Source organism: Geotrypetes seraphini, chromosome 8 (assembly GCF_902459505.1).
Source record: "Geotrypetes seraphini chromosome 8, aGeoSer1.1, whole genome shotgun sequence".
Lineage (NCBI taxonomy): Eukaryota > Metazoa > Chordata > Amphibia > Gymnophiona > Dermophiidae > Geotrypetes > Geotrypetes seraphini.
The window spans coordinates 156025131-156044317 of NC_047091.1; the positions used below are offsets into that span (position 1 = coordinate 156025131).

The 19187-nt window shown below is 46.3% G+C and overlaps 1 protein-coding gene across 4 annotated transcripts in view; it reads right to left on the reverse strand.

The window, feature by feature from the left end:
• MLXIP (MLX interacting protein) overlaps positions 1-19187 on the reverse strand; it is a 138638-nt gene that overhangs the window by 57860 nt on the left and 61591 nt on the right. For all 4 annotated transcript variants that reach the window (XM_033953871.1, XM_033953869.1, XM_033953870.1 and 1 more), the window contains exons 2-5: positions 19039-19145; positions 16056-16141; positions 4400-4489; positions 2350-2391 (exon numbers count right to left, since the gene is read on the reverse strand). In XM_033953871.1, the coding sequence (XP_033809762.1) occupies positions 2350-2391; positions 4400-4489; positions 16056-16141; positions 19039-19145 (325 nt within the window). The remainder of the gene's footprint in view (positions 1-2349; positions 2392-4399; positions 4490-16055; positions 16142-19038; positions 19146-19187) is intronic.

Consider the following 19187-nt stretch of genomic DNA (forward strand, 5'->3'; position numbering starts at 1 on the left):
TCAATACTACCGTTATATAAAAAAATATTTGATTTCATGATTGCCTTAGCTATCCACCATGTTGTTTCCAATTGGAAAGACAATTCTAGGCTTAATTTTTAACGAACGGTGGAATCACCTTTGTGTCATCAGAAAATATGAGGAAATAACAACATTCAAACAAAATAACATAGTCAGATTCACAAAAATTTGGGCCCCTCTTGATGAATATGTAAGGACTCATGTAAATCCTAATTAACTTTACTTTGTATATTAACTATACTATATTTTGCATATTATTAGGTACATGTTGGTATCTGCAGCTTATTGTTTTGTTTTATTCTTATACTTTTGTATTTGTAAAATTTCAATTAAAAAAAAAAAAAGTTTGTTTCCTCTCTTATGTGATTGGGTATGGAGTTCCAGAGGGTAAGTGCAGTGACTGAGAAGATGTTTAAGGCCTCATCATGAGTTTTAGTTACAGCAATAAACCAATAAAGTGTTCTGGAAATAACGCAGCTTGCATTAAAACTTTGTGGCGAAATCAACTGCCTGTGGATCATAACTAAAAGCAATGTGTAATAAAACACGGCTGCAAGCTCAAAAATCTACCATATAATGCTGGGTAGAACACTGTAAATGAGCTTTATAGATTTTGAGCGTCTCTGTTAAGGTCACCAGATGTCCGGATTTCTCCGGATAGGTTTTAAAAAGCTTTCTCGAAATCGCCTCGGGCAGGAGGGCATCCGCACATACGGAGATGCCCTCCTGCCTGACGAGAGCAAGCAGCGGGGGGCAGGGCTGGGGCAGAGCTAGGGCAGGACTGGGGGTGTCATGGGGCAGGGATGGGTGGAACTGGATGGGTCTTGGGGGGCGGGGGATCCAGATTTTACTAAAGTAAAATCTTTGCCCTTATGAGCGTAAGAAACCACGCCGAGACGTCCATTGCCCCGACGCAGCCACACAGCGAAACGCCAGCTAGCTTCCGTCGGCAAAAGTGGATCGGCAAAGACAGCAGGGGGAATTAATAGCCCTGCTGTTCAACTTGATTGAAACCCTGCCTAAGCCAAGGTCTTTGCCTTACCTTTATACTTTTTGAATTGAAACGTTTTGAAGAAGCCCAACACACCGAATTGTGACTTAGCATTGAACGGATTGTATTAGGCAGGAGGGGGGGTGGAGCCAGTGAGGCATTTTCCCTTTCTAGTGCGGTTATTCAGTTAACATACTACACAACGCCCCTTTTAAACAACAAACACACTAAAACACATCAGAGACGAGGTGAAGAGAAGGACTTTCATTGCCCCTTTCTCCCTGATAAAGTTAGATATACATGAAGGAAAGAATATAAAAGAGAGGTATTTTTGGAAGAACCCGCTGCTTATCTCTAGGGGTTGGTAGAATGAAATCTTGCTACTTTTGGGGTTTTGTCAGGTACTTTTGGCCTGGATTGGCCACTACTGGAAACAGAATACTGGGTTGGATAGACCTTTGGTCGGTCCCAGTACAGCAATAATAATAATAATAACTTTATTTTGTATACCGCCATACCCAGAGAGTTCTAGGCGGTTCACAGCAGTTAATTAAGATTACAAACGAAGAGATCATTGGAATTAACATTTTAGGAATGTAGAGGTCATTGAAGTTGATAGGGATATACAAGAATGTACAAGGAATATACAAGAATGTACAGGAATATACAAGAATGTACAAGGAATATACAAGAATGTACAGGAATATACAAGAATGTACAATAGGAATATTTTATTTTCAGGAATATACCGGTCATTGAAGTTAATAGGTTTGGAGGGTACGAAAAGAGAGAAGGAGGTGGTTCACCTGTATTGATGGGAGTTGAAGAGGTGTGAGGGTGTATTAAGGGTTCTGTCCGTGCCACTTGGTAAAGAATCTTTTGGACCACCCTTTCTACTCCTTGGTAAACAATTATCTGAAGCACCTCATGGAATGAGTTAGAAATGTAGCAAGAAACAGAGTTAGGCCCTGGCCTAGCCCAACATAGAACATTACCACACTAATAGCTCAGATGCCATTCTTAATGCCCCGATTCTTGAGTCAGTCAGTGGAAAAAAAAAAAAAAAAAAGCCAGATTAGAAATGGTATTGCTACAAGGAGGTAAATTCTTTTTTAACTGCTTGAATCAGGTGGTTGTGTCAATCAGGATAATTTCCCAATCTGTCTCTAATTCTTACACACTCGTTCCACTGTAAGCATACTCTAAATCTGTCTGGTCTTTCACCCACTAACTGTTAATTTCAGCGTAAATCTATCTCTAGTCCCATGGCCAACACTTTTGTTAGAACAGCAGCTCTCGGATAAGACAACCTTTGCATGCTGCAGGGCATTACTTACTTTGACCAAAATTGAAAGATCCTCATCCTTATGTTTCTGTAACTGTAGAAAAGAAACAGCAAATTAGGAGGGTGGGGGAAAAAGACCCCAGATTTAGAAAATACTCCAGACATGCTTTGGTTGATATTCAAAATGATTTAACTGGTCAGAAATGGCCGCCGACTGGTTAAATTGCTTGTTTAGGGCTATCCGCTAATTTTCAGTGGCATAAAACCAGTTATCGCCACTGAAAATTAGCGGTTAGTGTCTAAGTGAAAGCAGACTATTTTTGGGGCATTGGGGGGGGGGGGGGGGGTAGCTAGCACCTGGCCGGTTAAGTGCCAAAATTCAGCACTTAACTGGCCCGGGTAATCACATAAATGGGACCGCATAAAACACACCCCTATCTTTATATGGTAAACTGTGGCCACTTAAGTTCTGAATATCGACTTAATTGGCTACGTGTTAGCCAGAAACACATAAACTGGACACGGCTTGGCACGGAATATCTGGGAATAACGCTGGCAGCGATCAGCAAGATGCTCACCACCGTCGGCTGAGTATTTACCCCATTATTACTAATTGTTCTGCCCCTGTGTGTCATGTTGCGACGCCCTTGGATGGATCTGTCAATACCGATGACAATCGGCGGCCCGAGCTTCGTCAAGTCCTACGTCAGCGGCTGCTGTGCCCTGGGCTGCTGCATGTGTGTTTGTGGCCAGGATTTGTTCCCCAGACTATCTAGTGGCAATAGAAGAGGGAGTGACACTGGCAGTCTGCCAGCTTCCCCCTGTAAAAAAAAATCAGCAAGGCCAGCTGCTGGTCTCGGGGAGTTGCTGCAGGGGACAGGAAAATCTGGAGAAGAGCTAAAGCTATTTGCAAATTATGGTATTTGCGAGAGGGCTGCACCCCTATCCCCTGTGAACATGGAGGGAGACCAGTACATCAAATGCATGAACCTTTTTATTGGTTACTTCTTTCTCTTCCCAAAGAGTGGAATGGAGGAGTGGCCTAGGGTTGGAACTGCTAGCTCGGCACCCTGAGGTTGTGCCGCTCCTTGTGACTTAACCCTTCTTTGTTCAAGGTACCATAGTCCGATTGTGAGCCCTCCAGGACAGAAGAAATTAGAGTACCTGTTTACTAGAGAATGACACGGGGAAAAAATCTGTCCCCGTCACCGCCCCGTCACCGGCCCACCATCCTCTGCACCGCCCCGTCACCGCCGTTTCCTTCACCGCCCCGTCACCGTCACCGCCATCCCTTTCACCGCCCCGTCACCGCCACTGCCATCCCATTCACCGCCCCGTCACCGTCCCCGCTGCATCCTTTTCCCTTTCACTCCCTCCTTACAGTTTGAGCCGGGAACACGGGTGATCGCACGGTCCTCGCAGCCCCCACCCGCCTGCCCAATCGATTCTAGTGTTTAGCCAGCTCTCTCCCTTCTCCTCACCTTAGTTTGCAGGCTTTCTTTTTCGGCGACCTGCACACTTTCCCAAAGAGCCGCACACGCGCGGCTGCTCAGTGTTCAATCTTCTGCTCTGCTGCAACTTCCTGTTTCCGGTTGCGTCAGAGCAGAAGATCGAAACTGAGCAGCGGCGGGTGCGTGGCTCTCTGATAGCGTGCGGGTCGCCGAAAAAGAAAATCTACAAACTAAGGTGAGGAGAAGGGAGAGAGCTGGCTAAACACTAGGATCGATTGGGCAGGCGGTTGTGAGCTGTGGGGACCGCGCGATCCTTCATGCCTCACTGCGGGGACAAGACCCATTCACCGCCCCGCGGGCGGTGAATGGCCTTGTCCCCGTCGCCGCAGCGACTGCTAGTTTTCTTCCCCGTTTTCGGCGGGTGACCCGCGGCTAAAATGCGGTGGCCGCGGGTAAACCGCCACCGTGTCATTCTCTACTGTTTACTATTCAATGTATTGTAAATTGCCTTGATATCTGCAGAGGAAAGGCGGTATATCAAATAAGGAGAGTGAAAAGTATTGTGTTCTCAAAATTCTGGAGAACTTAGATACAGGAAGGCATGCTGAGAGGTTTTATAAAGCAGGGAAACAAACAAACAAACAAAAATACCCTTTTTTTGAAGTACGTTCTCCACTTATGGTATTCCCGGATCACAATCTCAATTCTTCTTTTCCAGTACTTCCCTTCTGTGGCAATGTCCTGGAAGGTAAAAACAAAGACGTTTAACTGGGAAGGTGTCTGGGTCTTAGCTCTCCACTAGACCCTCATTCCCTCATCTTCAGCCTTCTCCAGCATCCCAGTCCCATGTCATGAAAGTGAGCAAATGAACATTAATCCAGGATAAAAGGCAGACCTTACAAAAAGAGGGTAAATGTGAATTGCTCGTTTACTCTTTCCAAAAATACTAGAACTGGGGGCCATGCAATTAAGCTACTAAGTAGTTGATTTAAACCAAACAGTAGAAAATATTTCTTCACCCAACATATAATTAAACTCTGGAATTTTTTTGCTGCAACTTCGACCAGCACAACCGGAATTCTCTCTCCTATTGTACTTACCTTCTTCCTCTCGCTTTCCTTTACAATATTGCATTTCCTCCCCTTAACCTATTGTTTCACTACAAGTTGTTTTGATATGCACTCGCACGATGTCTTGAACTGTAAATGTAATCCTTAGTTTTATTTTATCTACTTATGCACGCCACTTAGAAATGTGATAAGTGGGTTAACAAATTTTAGCAGGGTTCAAAAAAAAGGTTTGGATAATTTCCAAAAAGTCCATAAGCCATCATTAAGATGGACTTGGGAAAATCCCCGTTTATTCCTAGGATAAGAAGCATAAAATCTGTTTTACTTTTTTGGATCTTGCCAGGTACTTGTGACCTGGGTTGGCCACTGTTGGAAAAAGGGTACTGGGCTTGATGGACCTTTAGTTTGTTCCGTTATGGCAACTCTTATGTTCTTATGGAGCTCATGCAGAGCAGAAAGGGCCCGATTATCTAAAGGACACCAATCTTGGCAGCTAACATAAGAATTGCCACTGCTGAGTCAGATCAGTGGTCCATCATGCCCAGCAGTCCGCTCACGCAGCGGCCCTCTGGTCTAAGACCAGCACCCTAACTGAGACTAGCCCTACCAGCGCATGTTCTTGTTCAGCAGAAACTTGTCTTAACTTTGTCTTGAATCCTTGGAGGGTGTTTTCCCCTATAACAGCCTCTGGAAGAGCGTACCGACTTTCTACCACTCTCTGGGTGAAGAAGAACTTCCTTACGTTTGTACGGAATCTATCCCCTTTCAACTTTAGAGAGTGCCCTCTTGTTCTCCCTACCTTGGAGAGGGTGAACAACCTGTCCTTATCTACTAAGTCTATCCCCTTCAGTACCTTGAATGTTTCAATCATGTCCCCTCTCAATCTCCTCTGTTCGAGGGAGAAGAGGCCCAGTTTCTCTAATCTTTCGCTGTACGGCAGCTCCTCCAGCCCCTTAACCATCTTAGTCGCTCTTCTCTGGACCCTTTTGAGTAGTACTGTGTCCTTCTTCATGTTTGGCGACCAGTGCTGGACGCAGTACTCCAGGTGAGGGCGTACCATGGCCCGGTACAGCGGCATGATAACCTTCTCTGATCTGTTCGTGATCCCCTTCTTTATCATTCCTAGCGTTCTGTTTGCCCTTTTTGCTGCCGCCGCACATTGTGTGGACGGCTTCATCTACTTGTCGATCAGACCTCCCAAGTCCCTTTCCTGGGAGGACTCTTCAAGTACCACCCTGGACATCCTGTATTCGTGCATGAGATTTTTGTTACCAACATGCATCACTTTACACTTATCCACGTTGAACCTCATCTGCCATGTCGATGCCCATTCCTCGAGCTTGATTATGTCATGTTGCAGATCTTCACAATCCCCCTGCGTCTTTACTAAGAAGTGGCTGCCGATCACGTGTCAATCACGCATTGGCATCCTATAGTGAACTGCATCTTTTTTTTTCTAACAGACACTTTAAATGTAGACCAGCATTTTCCTGAACTACCTTTAAGGTGTCTGGCTTGCGCCTACTCAGATGCAAAGGAACGCTTACGGACACCCAAGGTCACTTCTGATGGAAACCATGCCCATGCCAGCCTTGGGTGTAGCGCCATGGAATTTTTTTTCAAAATGTGCATCCCGATTGGCTGGTGAGTCGGTAGTAAGATGTCTACTGCCGCCTACAACTGGGACGCCATTTGAGGAATCAGACCCAAAATGTGTTCGAAGGATGAAGGTCTTTCCCGTGCATACTTGCAAAAAAATCTTTACATGTGGGAGCATGACACCCTCCTTCCAGGTTAGAGGTCTGCACGGGAACGGGGATCGCAGGAATCCCACAGGAATCCCTCCCCTAACCCAAGGGACTCCCACGGGGACCCCCCTCTAGCCAACGGGACTCCCACGGGGATGGAAGGCTTTGGAAGCTTACTTCTTTCCTCCCTCTAACCCCCCGAACCCCCAAAACAACCTGCTCTACCCTTTTTTATCTGAATAGGACCAGATATCTTTTTGTAATCCACCCTCTTTAACTCTTTTGTAATCTGCCTTGAACCACAAGGTAATGGCGGAATAGAAATCCCTAATGTAATGTAATGTATTGTTAGATTTGTACTTCTATTAGTGCTTGTACTGTTTTTGCACGTTTGGTTCATAATAAAAAGGAATTTTGATAAAAATCACCAAAACTCTGGTTAACGACCTTTACTATGCATACTTTCCATGGTCTCACAGGCCGCATAAAATTCTAATTCTTGATTTCACCAACTTTTATTGAAATTTTATAACAGTAAATAAAATCCAAAACAACTAAACCAATACAATTATCATCAAAGGGGAAGAAATACAAAAAAAATATCCCTGATGAAATAGCATTATTTAAAATAATGATATATATTTCATCAGCAGATGTACTCTAATTATGCAAATCTAAATGAAATACAGTGGTACCTTGGTTTACGAGCATAATTCGTTCTAGAAGCATGCTCGTAAACCAAAATACTCGTATATCAAAGCGAGTTTCCCATAGGAACTAAGGGAAACTCACTTGATACGTTCCCACCCCCTCCCCCACCCCCGAGGCCAGCGGCACATAAATTCAATGTCCGACAACATGATGCACGACCTACTCCTACTGGAGTGCTGGTCTAGGTCCTGGCAACTCAGCTTCAATGCCAAAAAATGCAAAGTCATGCACCTGGGCAACCAAAATCCATGCAAGACTTGCACCCTTAATGGCGAGATCCTAACAAGAACTGAAGCAGAACGAGACTTAGGGGTGATCGTCAGTGAGAACATGAAGACTGCCAATCAAGTGGAGCAAGCTTCATCCAAGGCAAGGCAAATCATACGTTGCATACGCAGGAGTTTCGTCAGCCGTAAGCCTGAAGTCATTATGCCATTGTATAGATCCATGGTGAGGCTCCACCTGGAATACTGTGTGCAATTCTGGAGGCCGCATTACCGTAAGGATGTGCTGAGACTGGAGTCGGTCCAGAGAATGGCCACACGGATGGTCTCGGGACTCCAGGATCTCCCGTACGAGGAACGGCTGGATAAGTTACAGCTGTACTCACTCGAGGAACGCAGAGAGAGAGGTGACATGATCGAGACATTGAAGTATCTCACGGGCCGCATCGAGGTGGAAGAAGATATCTTCTTTTTCAAGGGTCCCGCGGCAACAAGGGGGCATCCGTGGAAAATCAGGGGCAGGAAACTGCACGGGGACACCAGGAAATTCTTTTTCACTGAAAGGGTGGTTGATCGCTGGAATAGTCTTCCACTTCAGGTTATTGAGGCCAGCAGCATGCCTGATTTTAAGGCCAAATGGGAAAGACACGTGGGATCTATTCACAGAGAAAGGTAGGGGAGGCTCATTGGGATGGGCAGACTAGATGGGCCGTGGCCCTTATCTGCCGTCTATTTCTATGTTTCTACCCCCCCCCCTGAGAACCGGTATTGCTCCCCGCGAAGGCCCTCCCCCGTGTAATTCAGCACCCTTCCCCCCACGATCTGAAATCCCCCAGACCCACACGAACACACTTCTTACTTCCATCTAGCCACCGACACCGGCACCGGCATGTCCTGTGCGTTGGTGCCGGTGCCCCAAGATCTGCCTCCTCTTCATTGCTGGGCCTTGAGCATCTGCGCATGCTCAAGGCCTGCGAGTTCACGCTCTCTCCGAGATTCTCGGAGATCTCTGAGAATCTCGGAGAGAGCGTGAACTCACAGGCCTTGAGCATGCACAGATCCTCAAGGCCCAGCAAAGAAGAGGAGGCAGATCTTGGGGCACCGGCACCAACGCACAGGACATGCCGGTGCCGGTGGCCAGATGGAAGTAAGAAGCGTGTTCGGGTGGGTCTGGGGGATTTCAAATCGCAGCGGGGGGGGGGGGGGTGCGATGCGAGCGGGGGGGGGGGGGGGTTGCCGGATCGCGGGGGGGGGGGGGGGGTGCCGGATCGCGGGGGGCAACGCTCGCAAATTGAGGCAAGCTCGGTTTCCGAGGTGCTGATTTTGCAAATGTTTTGCTCGTCTTGCAAAACACTCATAAACCGGTGCACTCATAAACCAAGGTACCACTGTATAAGAATAAATAAAACCAATATACAGAATCTTGGAAAGTCAAAAATGATCTATAGGAGAATGGAAATGAGACCATATTATAATCAATAGTATTTTGTCTGTTCAGCAGCTTTACATTCATATCTATGTATTCTGCCTTTTTGGAGTTTTACAACCACACTCAAAGCGGCTGACATACAGGTACGTCAAGCATTTTCCCTATCTGTCCCGATGGGCTCACAATCTCAAGAAGTCCAGGATGACAAGAAACAGCACAAGATTTGAACCCATTACCTCAGGGTGCTGAGGCTGTAGCTCTAACCACTGCGCTACACTCTCCTTCAATACAACATTACAAGTGAGCCAAGTACAGAACAATGAAGCCATTGTGACATCACTAATGAGGTTGGCTCTTAGGGATTGGTGGCATGAAGCATTATGACATCAGGGAAACAGCCTGGGACTTGTATTCTGCCTTTTTGTAGTTTTATAACTACACTCAAAGTAGTTTGCAGTAGAGAATGACACGGGGAAAAAAATCTGTCCCCGTCACCGCCCCGTCCCCGGCCCACCATCCTCTGCATCGCCCCATCACCATCGTTCCCTTCACTGCCCCGTCACCATCACCGCCCCGTCACCGCCACTGCCATCCCATTCACCGCCCCGTCACCGTCCCCGCAGCATCCATATAAGCCTTAGTACTGTAATATTTAGCTTATTCCTTTCTTATAAATCAAAGTTCCTGCTGTTGAACTAGAGAAAGATGTTCAGCTGGCAGGGCTTTGTTTATAAATGCTTATCAACACAACTAATATACACAAAACTAATAGAAACACAACACAACTAATATAAAGCAAAAAATAAATAAATAGAATTTTTTTTTTCTACCTTTGTTGTCTGGTTTCTGCTTTCCACATCTCATTCAATTCCTTCCATCCACTGTGTGTCTTCTCTCTGCGTCTTCCATTTGCTGTTACTGTGCCTCTCCCTTCACCCCCTCCTCCCCAATTGGTCTAGCACCCATCTTCTTCCCTCCGCTCCCCCATAGTCTGGCATCTGTCTTCTTCCCTTCCAGCATCTTCTCCCCACTCTGTCTTCCACATTTCCCTTCAGGGTCTGTTCCTCTCCACCCTCCTTCAATGTCTGTTCTATTCCTTTCCACCACCACCCTTCCCTCCCTCCTTTACCATCTGTTCCTTTCTACTACCCTTCAGCTCCTCTCGCGTGGCCTATCTATCTACCTTCCTCCCTCTTATTTTCGTGGCACGTTACAATGTAATTTGTGCAAGCCACTGGAGCCTGCGAGCTCGGTCCCTGTCCCATCCCCACAAACCATCTCGCTTCTGTGCTCCTATTTTCCCCATTTCTAATATCTCCCCTATGTATCTATTGCCCCCCCCTGTGTCCATATACCATCCCAATGGCATGTTCCCTTTATGTCTCTGTCCCTATGCCCCATGCACATAATTTCCCCTCTTTCTGTTACCTTCCTGTGTCCAGATTTCCCCTATCTTCCTCTTCCATACCAGTGTGTCTCTTCTTTTCAACCCCATCTAGCTTCTTTCCCTCTTTCTTCCCTCCCCCCTGCTTCCAGCATCTGGCTCACCTGCCTGTCCTCCCTTTTCTTTCCTGCTGTGGGTTTTTCTTTCCCTCTTCATCCCCTTGGTCAAGAATCCTTTTCCCTTTCACTCCCTCCTTCCAGTGTGAGCCGGGAACACGCAGTCCCCGCAGCCCCCACCCGCCCGCATGATGGATCGTAGCATTTAGCCAGCTTCCTCCCTTCACCTCACCTTAGTTTGCAGGCTTTCTTTTTCGGTGACCCGCATGCGCGGCTGCTCAGTGTTCAATCTTCTGCTCTGCTGCAACTTCCTGTTTCCGGTTGCGTCAGAGCAGAAGATTGAACACTGAGCAGCTGCGCGTGCGCGGCTCTTTGAAAGCATGCGGGTCGCCAAAAAAGAAAGCCTGCAAACTAAGGTGAGGTGAAGGGAGGGAGCTGGCTAAACGCTACGATCGATCGGGTGGGCAGGGGCTGCGGGGACCGCGCGTTCCTTGATGCCTCACTGCGGAGACAAGAGCATTCACCGCTCCACGGGGCGGTGAATGGCCTTGTCCCCGTCCCCGCAGCGACTGCTATTTTTCTTTTCCTGTTTTGGCGGGTTACCCGCGGCTAGCCGTGGGTAACCGTCACCGTGTCATTCTCTAGTTTGCAGACAGGTACTTCAAGCATTTTCCCTATCTGTCCCGATGGGCTCTCAAGCTCAAGAAGTCCAGGATCACAAGAAGCAGCACAAGATTTGAATCCATTACCTCAGGGTGTTGAGGTTGTAGCTCTAACCACTGCACCACACTCTCCTTCAATACAGTATCAGAAGTGAGCAAAGTATTGAACAATGAAGCCATTGTGACATCACTGATGAGGTTGGCTCTTAGGCATTGGTGGCATGAGGCATTATGACATCAGGGTAAGAGACTGGGACTTGTGTACTGCCTTTTTGTAGTATTACAACCACACTCAATGCGGTTCACAAACAGGTACGTCAAGCATTTTCTTTATCTGTCCTGGTGGGCTCACAATCTATCCAATGTACCTGGGGCAGTGGAGGATTAAGTGACTTGCCCAGGGGACAGATGGATGGATGGATTGAGGGAAGAGATGGTGTACATGGACAAATGAAGGGAAGAGATGGTGCACATGGAAGGAGGGAAGGAGAAGAGTTGGCAAGATAGATTTGAGATGGAAGCAGAAAAATGGAAGAAAACTGAATATAAAAATCAGTGCCAAAGATGGATATCGTGCACGATGTGGAGAGGAAAGAAACAGCAAATTCATAAGGAGGCCTTGGAAGCAGAATTAAGAGCACAGATGGAAAAAGATGACCAAAAAAATAAAATTGCCAGATAACAAAGGTAGGAAAAATATTTTTAATTTTCAATTTAGTGACTGAAATATGTCCATTTTGAAAATTTACATTTGTCAAGAAAAGTGTGGAATAACTTGTACGCTACATTTCATAGTTCCACATCACTCTCTTCTTGGTTGGGCTGAGAACTTCTCAATGGCCTCTCATAAACCACTTTGGGACGGGTAAATCTCTTCGTGAAAAGGTGGTTAATAAATCCCAATAAATATATAAATAAATAGAAAAATGATTGCCTTCGATCATCAAAAAGAAGCTGATACTAGCAGGCACAAGAGCTCTTCTGGGCTTTTCACCTCAACCAGCAGATGACAGAGCGAGAGTCAGAAGGTAGCTGCAGTAACCACAGGCTGACCTGATCAACAGATATAGCAGAAAATAGGGGGGATTGGTAGGCCTTTGCCCCTCCTTCCTAGGGCACTGCCTGCAGGGGATGGTTAGTCCTTGCTTCTACTTTCCAGGCACTGCCCCCAGATAATCTTTGCATGAGCTGGCAGGAACTTGATTTCCTCTCCTGCATCCAGTACCATCTTTCGAGGACTTTATTCTTCCCATCTCTCTCCCTATCCCCTTTCAGGTACCTCCTACTTGTGACAGCAGCGGGCTCTTGCCTCTAAGCAGTTTCATTCCTGCTGATGCTCAGGTTCACAAAAGCCAAAGAGACATCTAATATAGGATATGATTCAGCAGCAAAAAAAAAAAAATAAAAAATCACAAGACAGCTGTGTCAGCTAGCCAAAAATCTGAATGCAAAATGCATTATCTGTCTTTATGAGAAGAGTACATTATATATATATATATATATATATATATATATATATATATATATATATATATATACATACACACAAGTGTTTAAGCACGTTACATTAACGGGTGCTAGTAAAGCCTCCTTCCCTCACATGTCCCCTATTTTCAGCCCCAGCTCCAAAACCATTTCCCCCCAGCCCCCTTCTCCCATCTTTTCCTTCAGCCTCAGCCCCCCACGAAGCAGGCATCGTCCCCGTAGCACATGCCGTCCCCAGAAGAGGAGCTGAGCGCGGGGAAGAGGGAGGGTGAGCCTATTAGAGCCGGCTCCTGTGCATCTGCCGTGAGGTGAGCCAACCCACCGCCATCTTCCTCTTTCGACGTCGTGTTCTCGACGCAGTAGCCCCCTACGCCCACGCTCCGTTGCTATTCAGATGCGATCATCTCTCTGTCTGGCAGCAGGCTTGCCAGCTCCGGCCAGACAAAGTTCATTTTTTAGTTCAAAGCCGATGCTGCGTCTCCTCTCTCGATCCCCGCCAGAGTCGGAAGTCTTCTCCGACTCTGGTGAGGTTTGATAGAGGAGCCGCAGCGGGGGCTTTGAACAAAAAAATGAACTTTGTGTGGCCGGAGTCGGCAAGCCCGCTGCAAGACAGAGAGATGCGTGGTAAGCGCGCATGCACACTCTGCTGGCCACGGAATTACAGATCAGGCAACACGGCATTAAGAGTGCGCCTGCGCGCTTAGCGTTTTATTATTATAGATAGATATATATTTATATAAAACAAACTTTTTTCATATTATTATTTTTCACTTAGTAGTATTTTCTCATTATGGAGGAGACATTATGTATGATGTATGGGGCAAACTCATCAATAATAATAAAAAAAAAGGATTGAAGGGATAGAGGGGTACAGATAGAGGACTACTACACAGGTCCTAGACCTGATGGGCCACCACGTGAGCAAACTGCTGGGCACGATGGACCTCTGGTCTGACCCAGCAGAGGCACTTCTTATGTTCTTAACCCTAAGAGAGCATGTGCACTCCTACCTCCGTGATCCCTGCCTCCGTGATCCGTAGATCTGTGGCCCCCTATGCAAAGTAGAAGGAGCCTATGGCGTTTTGTGTGCGGCGGTTTTCTGGCTCCTTCTACTGCGCATGCGGAGGCACGGAGTCTGAAGTGGCAAACACCACGGCGGAGACTCCATAGAGGAAGCCACTGAGCAGGGAGGAACCGCTTACTAGGGAAGTGGCAGTGCAGTGGCAGCAGTCCTGACCCCATTCCTTACCCAATGCAGCAGTGGCAGCGCTATAAACAGGCTATTTGCGGCAAGCCCTTCAGGGCCTTTCCTCTGCCGCATCACTTCAAATGCGGTATAAGAAAGGACGCGAACAGCCTGTTTACAGTGCTGCCGCTGCTACTGATATTTGGGTGGGGTAGGAAAAAGATGCCTGATTGGGAGTTGGACAATAACTGGGTTGTTATAACAATGTAGACATAGACTTAGTCGAAATACCTCAGCCCCACCACTCCACCGCAATAATGAATTTTTTCTAAAGCGGGAGATTTACGTGGTGCTTCATCACTGGTAAATCGTCTCTAGCGCCATGGTTATGTTTAAGTTTTATTTTTTATATATATATATATATATATTTTTAGTTTTTTTCACTTATGGATAAATAATAAATTGTAAAAGTGTATAAGATTATATACTTAACGTCTATACACAGCTAGACCTGGGAGTCCGACCCGACATGTTTCGCACCAATTGTGCTGTCTCAAGGGTCTCCCGAGGTAGCCGCAGTCATCCGACTCACAAGTAAACTGTCTGTGAAAGATCTTTCACAGACAGTTTACTTGTGAGTCGGATGACTGCGGCTACCTCGGGAGACCCTTGAGACAGCACAATTGGTGCGAAACATGTCGGGTCGGACTCCCAGGTCTAGCTGTGTATAGACGTTAAGTATATAATCTTATACACTTTTACAATTTATTATTTATCCATAAGTGAAAAAAACTAAAAAAATATATATATATATTAAAAAAATAAAAATAAAAATATATATATATATATAAAAAATAAAACTTAAACATAACCATGGCGCTAGAGACGATTTACCAGTGATGAAGCACCACGTAAATCTCCCGCTTTAGAAAAAATTCATTATTGCGGTGGAGTGGTGGGGCTGAGGTATTTCGACTAAGTCTATGTCTACATTGTTATAACAACCCAGTTATTGTCTTTGTACATGATTTAGTGGAGGGGGTTGGTTATAAATCTATATAAACTACTGGGTCTTGAGTAATGATTGGGAGTTGGGGCATGGGTTGGTGAGAAGAGAGACATGGGATAGCCACTGGAAAGTGGAAGCCATAGCTGGATTTAGGAAAGGGCAAGGGATCTCTTAGCTGGCACAGCTGGAAGGCGGCTTCAGTGAGGGTCTGGGCAGGGAGAGAGAGAGAGAGAAAGAGAGAAAGAAAGAAAGACAGCGTGAGAGAGAGAAAAAGAAAGAAAGATAGACGGGGCAGGAAGAGAGAGAGAGAAAGATAGAAAAAATGATAGACGGAGCAGGGAGAGAGAGAGAAAGAAAAAAGATAGACGGGGCAGGGAGAGAGAGAAAAAGAAATAAAGGAAGACAGACATCTATTCTAGCACCTGTTAATGTAACGGGTTTAAACATCAGGCGGCGAACCAGCACCAAGGGTGAGCAAACGGGGTTCGGAGGGGAGACCGGACACATTTGCCCATTGTGTAGCTGGGCAGGTGTGTGCGGGCAGCAAGGGATCCCTTAGCTGGCACAGCTGGAAAGCGGCTTTAGTGAGGGTCTGGGCAGGGAGAGAGACAGAAAGAAAGAAAGACAGGGCAGGGAGAGAGAGAGAAAGAAAGAAAGGAAAAAAAAAAAAAGATAGACGGGGAAGGGAGAGAGAGAAAAAGAAAGAAAGGAAAAAAGATAGACGGGGCAGGAAGAGAGACAGAAAAAAAGAAAGACAGACAGACATCTACTCTAGCACCCGTTAATGTAGTTTAGGTTATAATCTCCAAGAAATATGAGTTGTCTGCCCAGGGGCACACTGCTAAAGATTTGATTCACTGCCATTCCCCAGTACCGAAGTCTCTCCCGATTGATTATATTTATGTTTTATATTCTTGTACTCCTCCCCATTTTGACACATATAGTGAGGGTTTTTGCTCTTTCTATATTAATTGCTGATTTTTATTGGTATTGTGTTTTATGGCAGCAAGTCATATTTTCCAAGCAATGAATTTTGCTCTTCTGGATGTTTTGCAATCAAATTTTGTCACATTATTTTTCATTTCCAGTTTTTGGCCAGAGAACCGCAGGCCCAGGTGTCCACCAGACTGCTCTTCAACCGGACCTTGCTGAGCATCGGACACCCGAGAACCAGTGAACTACAATACCTGCAGCACTAGATGGTCTGGGGAGCAAATCCGGGTCGCAAACACACACGCAACAGCACAGGGCCATGGCGGCCACTGATGTAGGACTTGACATACCTCAGGCCGCCGATTGTCATCTATATCGACAGATCCATCCAGTGGTGTCACAAAATGACACACAGGGTTCTTCCGCTTTTCCAAGTCTGAAAGAAACAGCAAGTACCTTTTAATGTGCACAGTCCAGAGAAGTGAGAAAAGACACTATCGAAAGCTTCAGGGTTTTAGTGAGACGCTGGAAACTGTATTCAGTGAGCCAACAAATGCGTAAAGATGTCTGAGCAGATTTATTTTAGGTGTTCATTTCAACAGATTTGATATACTGCTCTTCACAGCGGATATGTGGATAAGTTAGCATGCCTGAATATCTGCATAAAAATATATGGATAACAGATTGCAGGATTTGCATTCCTAATTTCACATGCATTTGTTACCTGTATAGACTTAGGTCATTATATGACTTAAAACAGATAAGCTAAATATAATTCTCTCTTTATATAACCTCAGACCCAATCCTGGAATGCCCTTTCGCTTCTTCATGAAATACCAATAAATTCTGGCCTTATACGAACACATATTGTCAAAATGTATATGTTCATCATGGCCCAAAATTTAAACTGAAACACTTAGGCAGTCAGCATCACACACCCCAAACCCTCTAGGCCCCGAAACGTTGTCTGTACTATCTTCCTTTGATTGTTTTGGGTCTGCCCCATGAATAACAGAAGGGAGAGCCTTAATGGTATGTGATATGCTGGGGTCACTGGCTAGTTAAATTGTTTGTTTGGGGCTAGTCACTAATATTCAATAGCACTTAACTGGTTAAATGCCAATGAATATTGTCATTAGTGCCAAACAAAGCAGATTATCTTAGGGGCATTTCGGGGGTGGAGTAAGTGTTGATATTCATAATGCATAAGTGAAACTACAAAAATATCTATAGATGTTTACGCGGTAATCCGTGGCTGCTTAAGTAATGAATATCGACTTTAAGTGGTTATGTATTAGCCAGCTTAAAAATAACTGGACAGTCAAAGCCAAAGCCCATGCAGGTCCCAGCTTTGACTATCCGCGAATAAAGCCATCAGCGGTGAGCAAAATGGAATGGAATGGGTTGGGCCATGGCCTGACCACTACTTTGTTCAACTTAGCATGTGCCACTAGAGCAGTGTTCTTCAACCACCGGTGCCGGTCCACAGAAATTTCCTGCCGGTCCACAGGGCCAGCACATGCATCAGGCCCAAAACAGTGTTCTTCAACCGCCGGTCCACGATGCGATCGATGAGGCGTTATCTTCGAGCCAGCTCCCTCTTCCTCACTGATTCAGTGCACAAAGCCACAGGCAGTGGCTTCTACGCGCATCCTGCGCCTGAACCAGAAGCCTTCTCTCTGACGTTTCAACGTCAGAGGAAAGGCTTCCAGATGAGGCACGGGATGTGCAAGGGGCCGCTGCCCACAGCTTTGTGCACTGAATCAGTGAGGAAGAGGGAGGCGGCCTGAAGATAATACCAGGCCAGCATAAAATGACCAGGCAGGAGCAGGCCAGAAGGTAAGGCATAGCATGGAGGGAGGGAGACAACAAAGGTAGGGGGGAATGATTTTATTTTTGAATTTAGTGATTTGAATTATGTCAATTTTGAGAATTTACATCTGCTGTCAGTGTGCTTTGTGTAGTTTAATTTTGTGGTTAACCATTATGTGTTGTTAATAAGATTATATTGTGTATCTGTGAAAAATGAATGGAAAAAATAGTGTTACAATTAGTACTATTATGGGGGCGGGATCTGGGGTGGAGATTCGGTAGAGATGGACGGGGTCTGGCCCATGACCTAGCCCAGTGTTCTTCAACCGCCGGTCCACAGAATAATTCTTTTATTTCTGCCGGTCCATAGATGTAAAAAGGTTGAAGAACACTGCACTAGAGGACTTGGGAGGGGGGCTGTTTGGCTGCACAGGGTGTAAGGGAGATGGGAATACAAAATTGCTCACTGTCCATTGTTTCTCCTGTTGCAGTTGCAGTGCAATGGGTGGGACAGGAGCGGCAGTAGCGTAGTAAAAGGGGGTGGACCGCCCCGGGTGCTGTCTTGGTGGGAGTGCCAGCACCTCTCCGCCCCCTCGTGCCACGCTTGCGTCCTCCCTTCCCCCCCCACCCAGTACCTCTTTAAATCTCCGCCAGTGCAAGCAACTTCTCCGGCCTGCTGCTCATGCTGGCCTGGCTCCCCTCTGAAATCACTTCCTGGTCAGAGGTCAAGCCAGCGCCGGCACAAGCAGCATTCCAGAGAAGCTTCTTGTACTGGCGGAGATTCAAAGAGGTATCGGGGGGAAGGAAGGGTGTGAGTGTGGCATGGGGGGGTCTAGAAAAGAGCGGGGGAGCACGGAAGGAGTGGGCAGGGTGGGGGGTACAGGGATGCTACCACCCCTGGCACCTCCTATCCTTGCTAGGCCACTGGACAGGAGTGCTAGGGGGCATGTTGTGCAGGGTCCGATTCCAGCTCAGGATGCTTCAGAGCTTTACATTGGTTCGTTTTGCTGCACTTGATATCCCTCTCACATGGACCAGTAGAAAAAAAAAACAACCCTTGCTCCTGCTTGATAACATTAGCCACAAGTACTGACTCGCATGCCTCCTACTCTCTGTTTAATCTTCATTTTTTCATTTGTCAATAGGGAAAACCAAACATAGACAGACAGAGATAAAGTGATGAGCCCAGGGTCACACAGAGTCACTGGCAGAGGTAGGCCTTGGACTCCTGCCCTAAACCTTCCTCTGGCTCGTGGCCGAGAGCTCCAATGTCTACCTCAATCAACCTTCCTCAGAGGCATCTGGGCAGAATTAACAGTGACCAGCGACAGGGAGAACAGAAAGCACCCTACCAGACAGCCCACAAATGTCTATCGGAATCAAAACTAAAATTCAGCAAGTAAAACCTAGGGATTAATGAACAGATTTAACCAGCTACTGGGAGACAGAGAGGTAGCACAGAACTATTACTGACTGGTTTCCAAAGAGACTGGAAAGCCAAATGAAAATAACAGTACTTACACTGCATATACCACGCTCGCCAGATGGCATTATTCAGGCGAATTTTGTCTCTCCACTGAAGCTTCAAGCCTTTAAAGTTCTTCCATTTGGGTGAGACCAGCTTCCCACTGGAATAAAATGGCGAACAGATTAGAACCTTCACAGAGGGA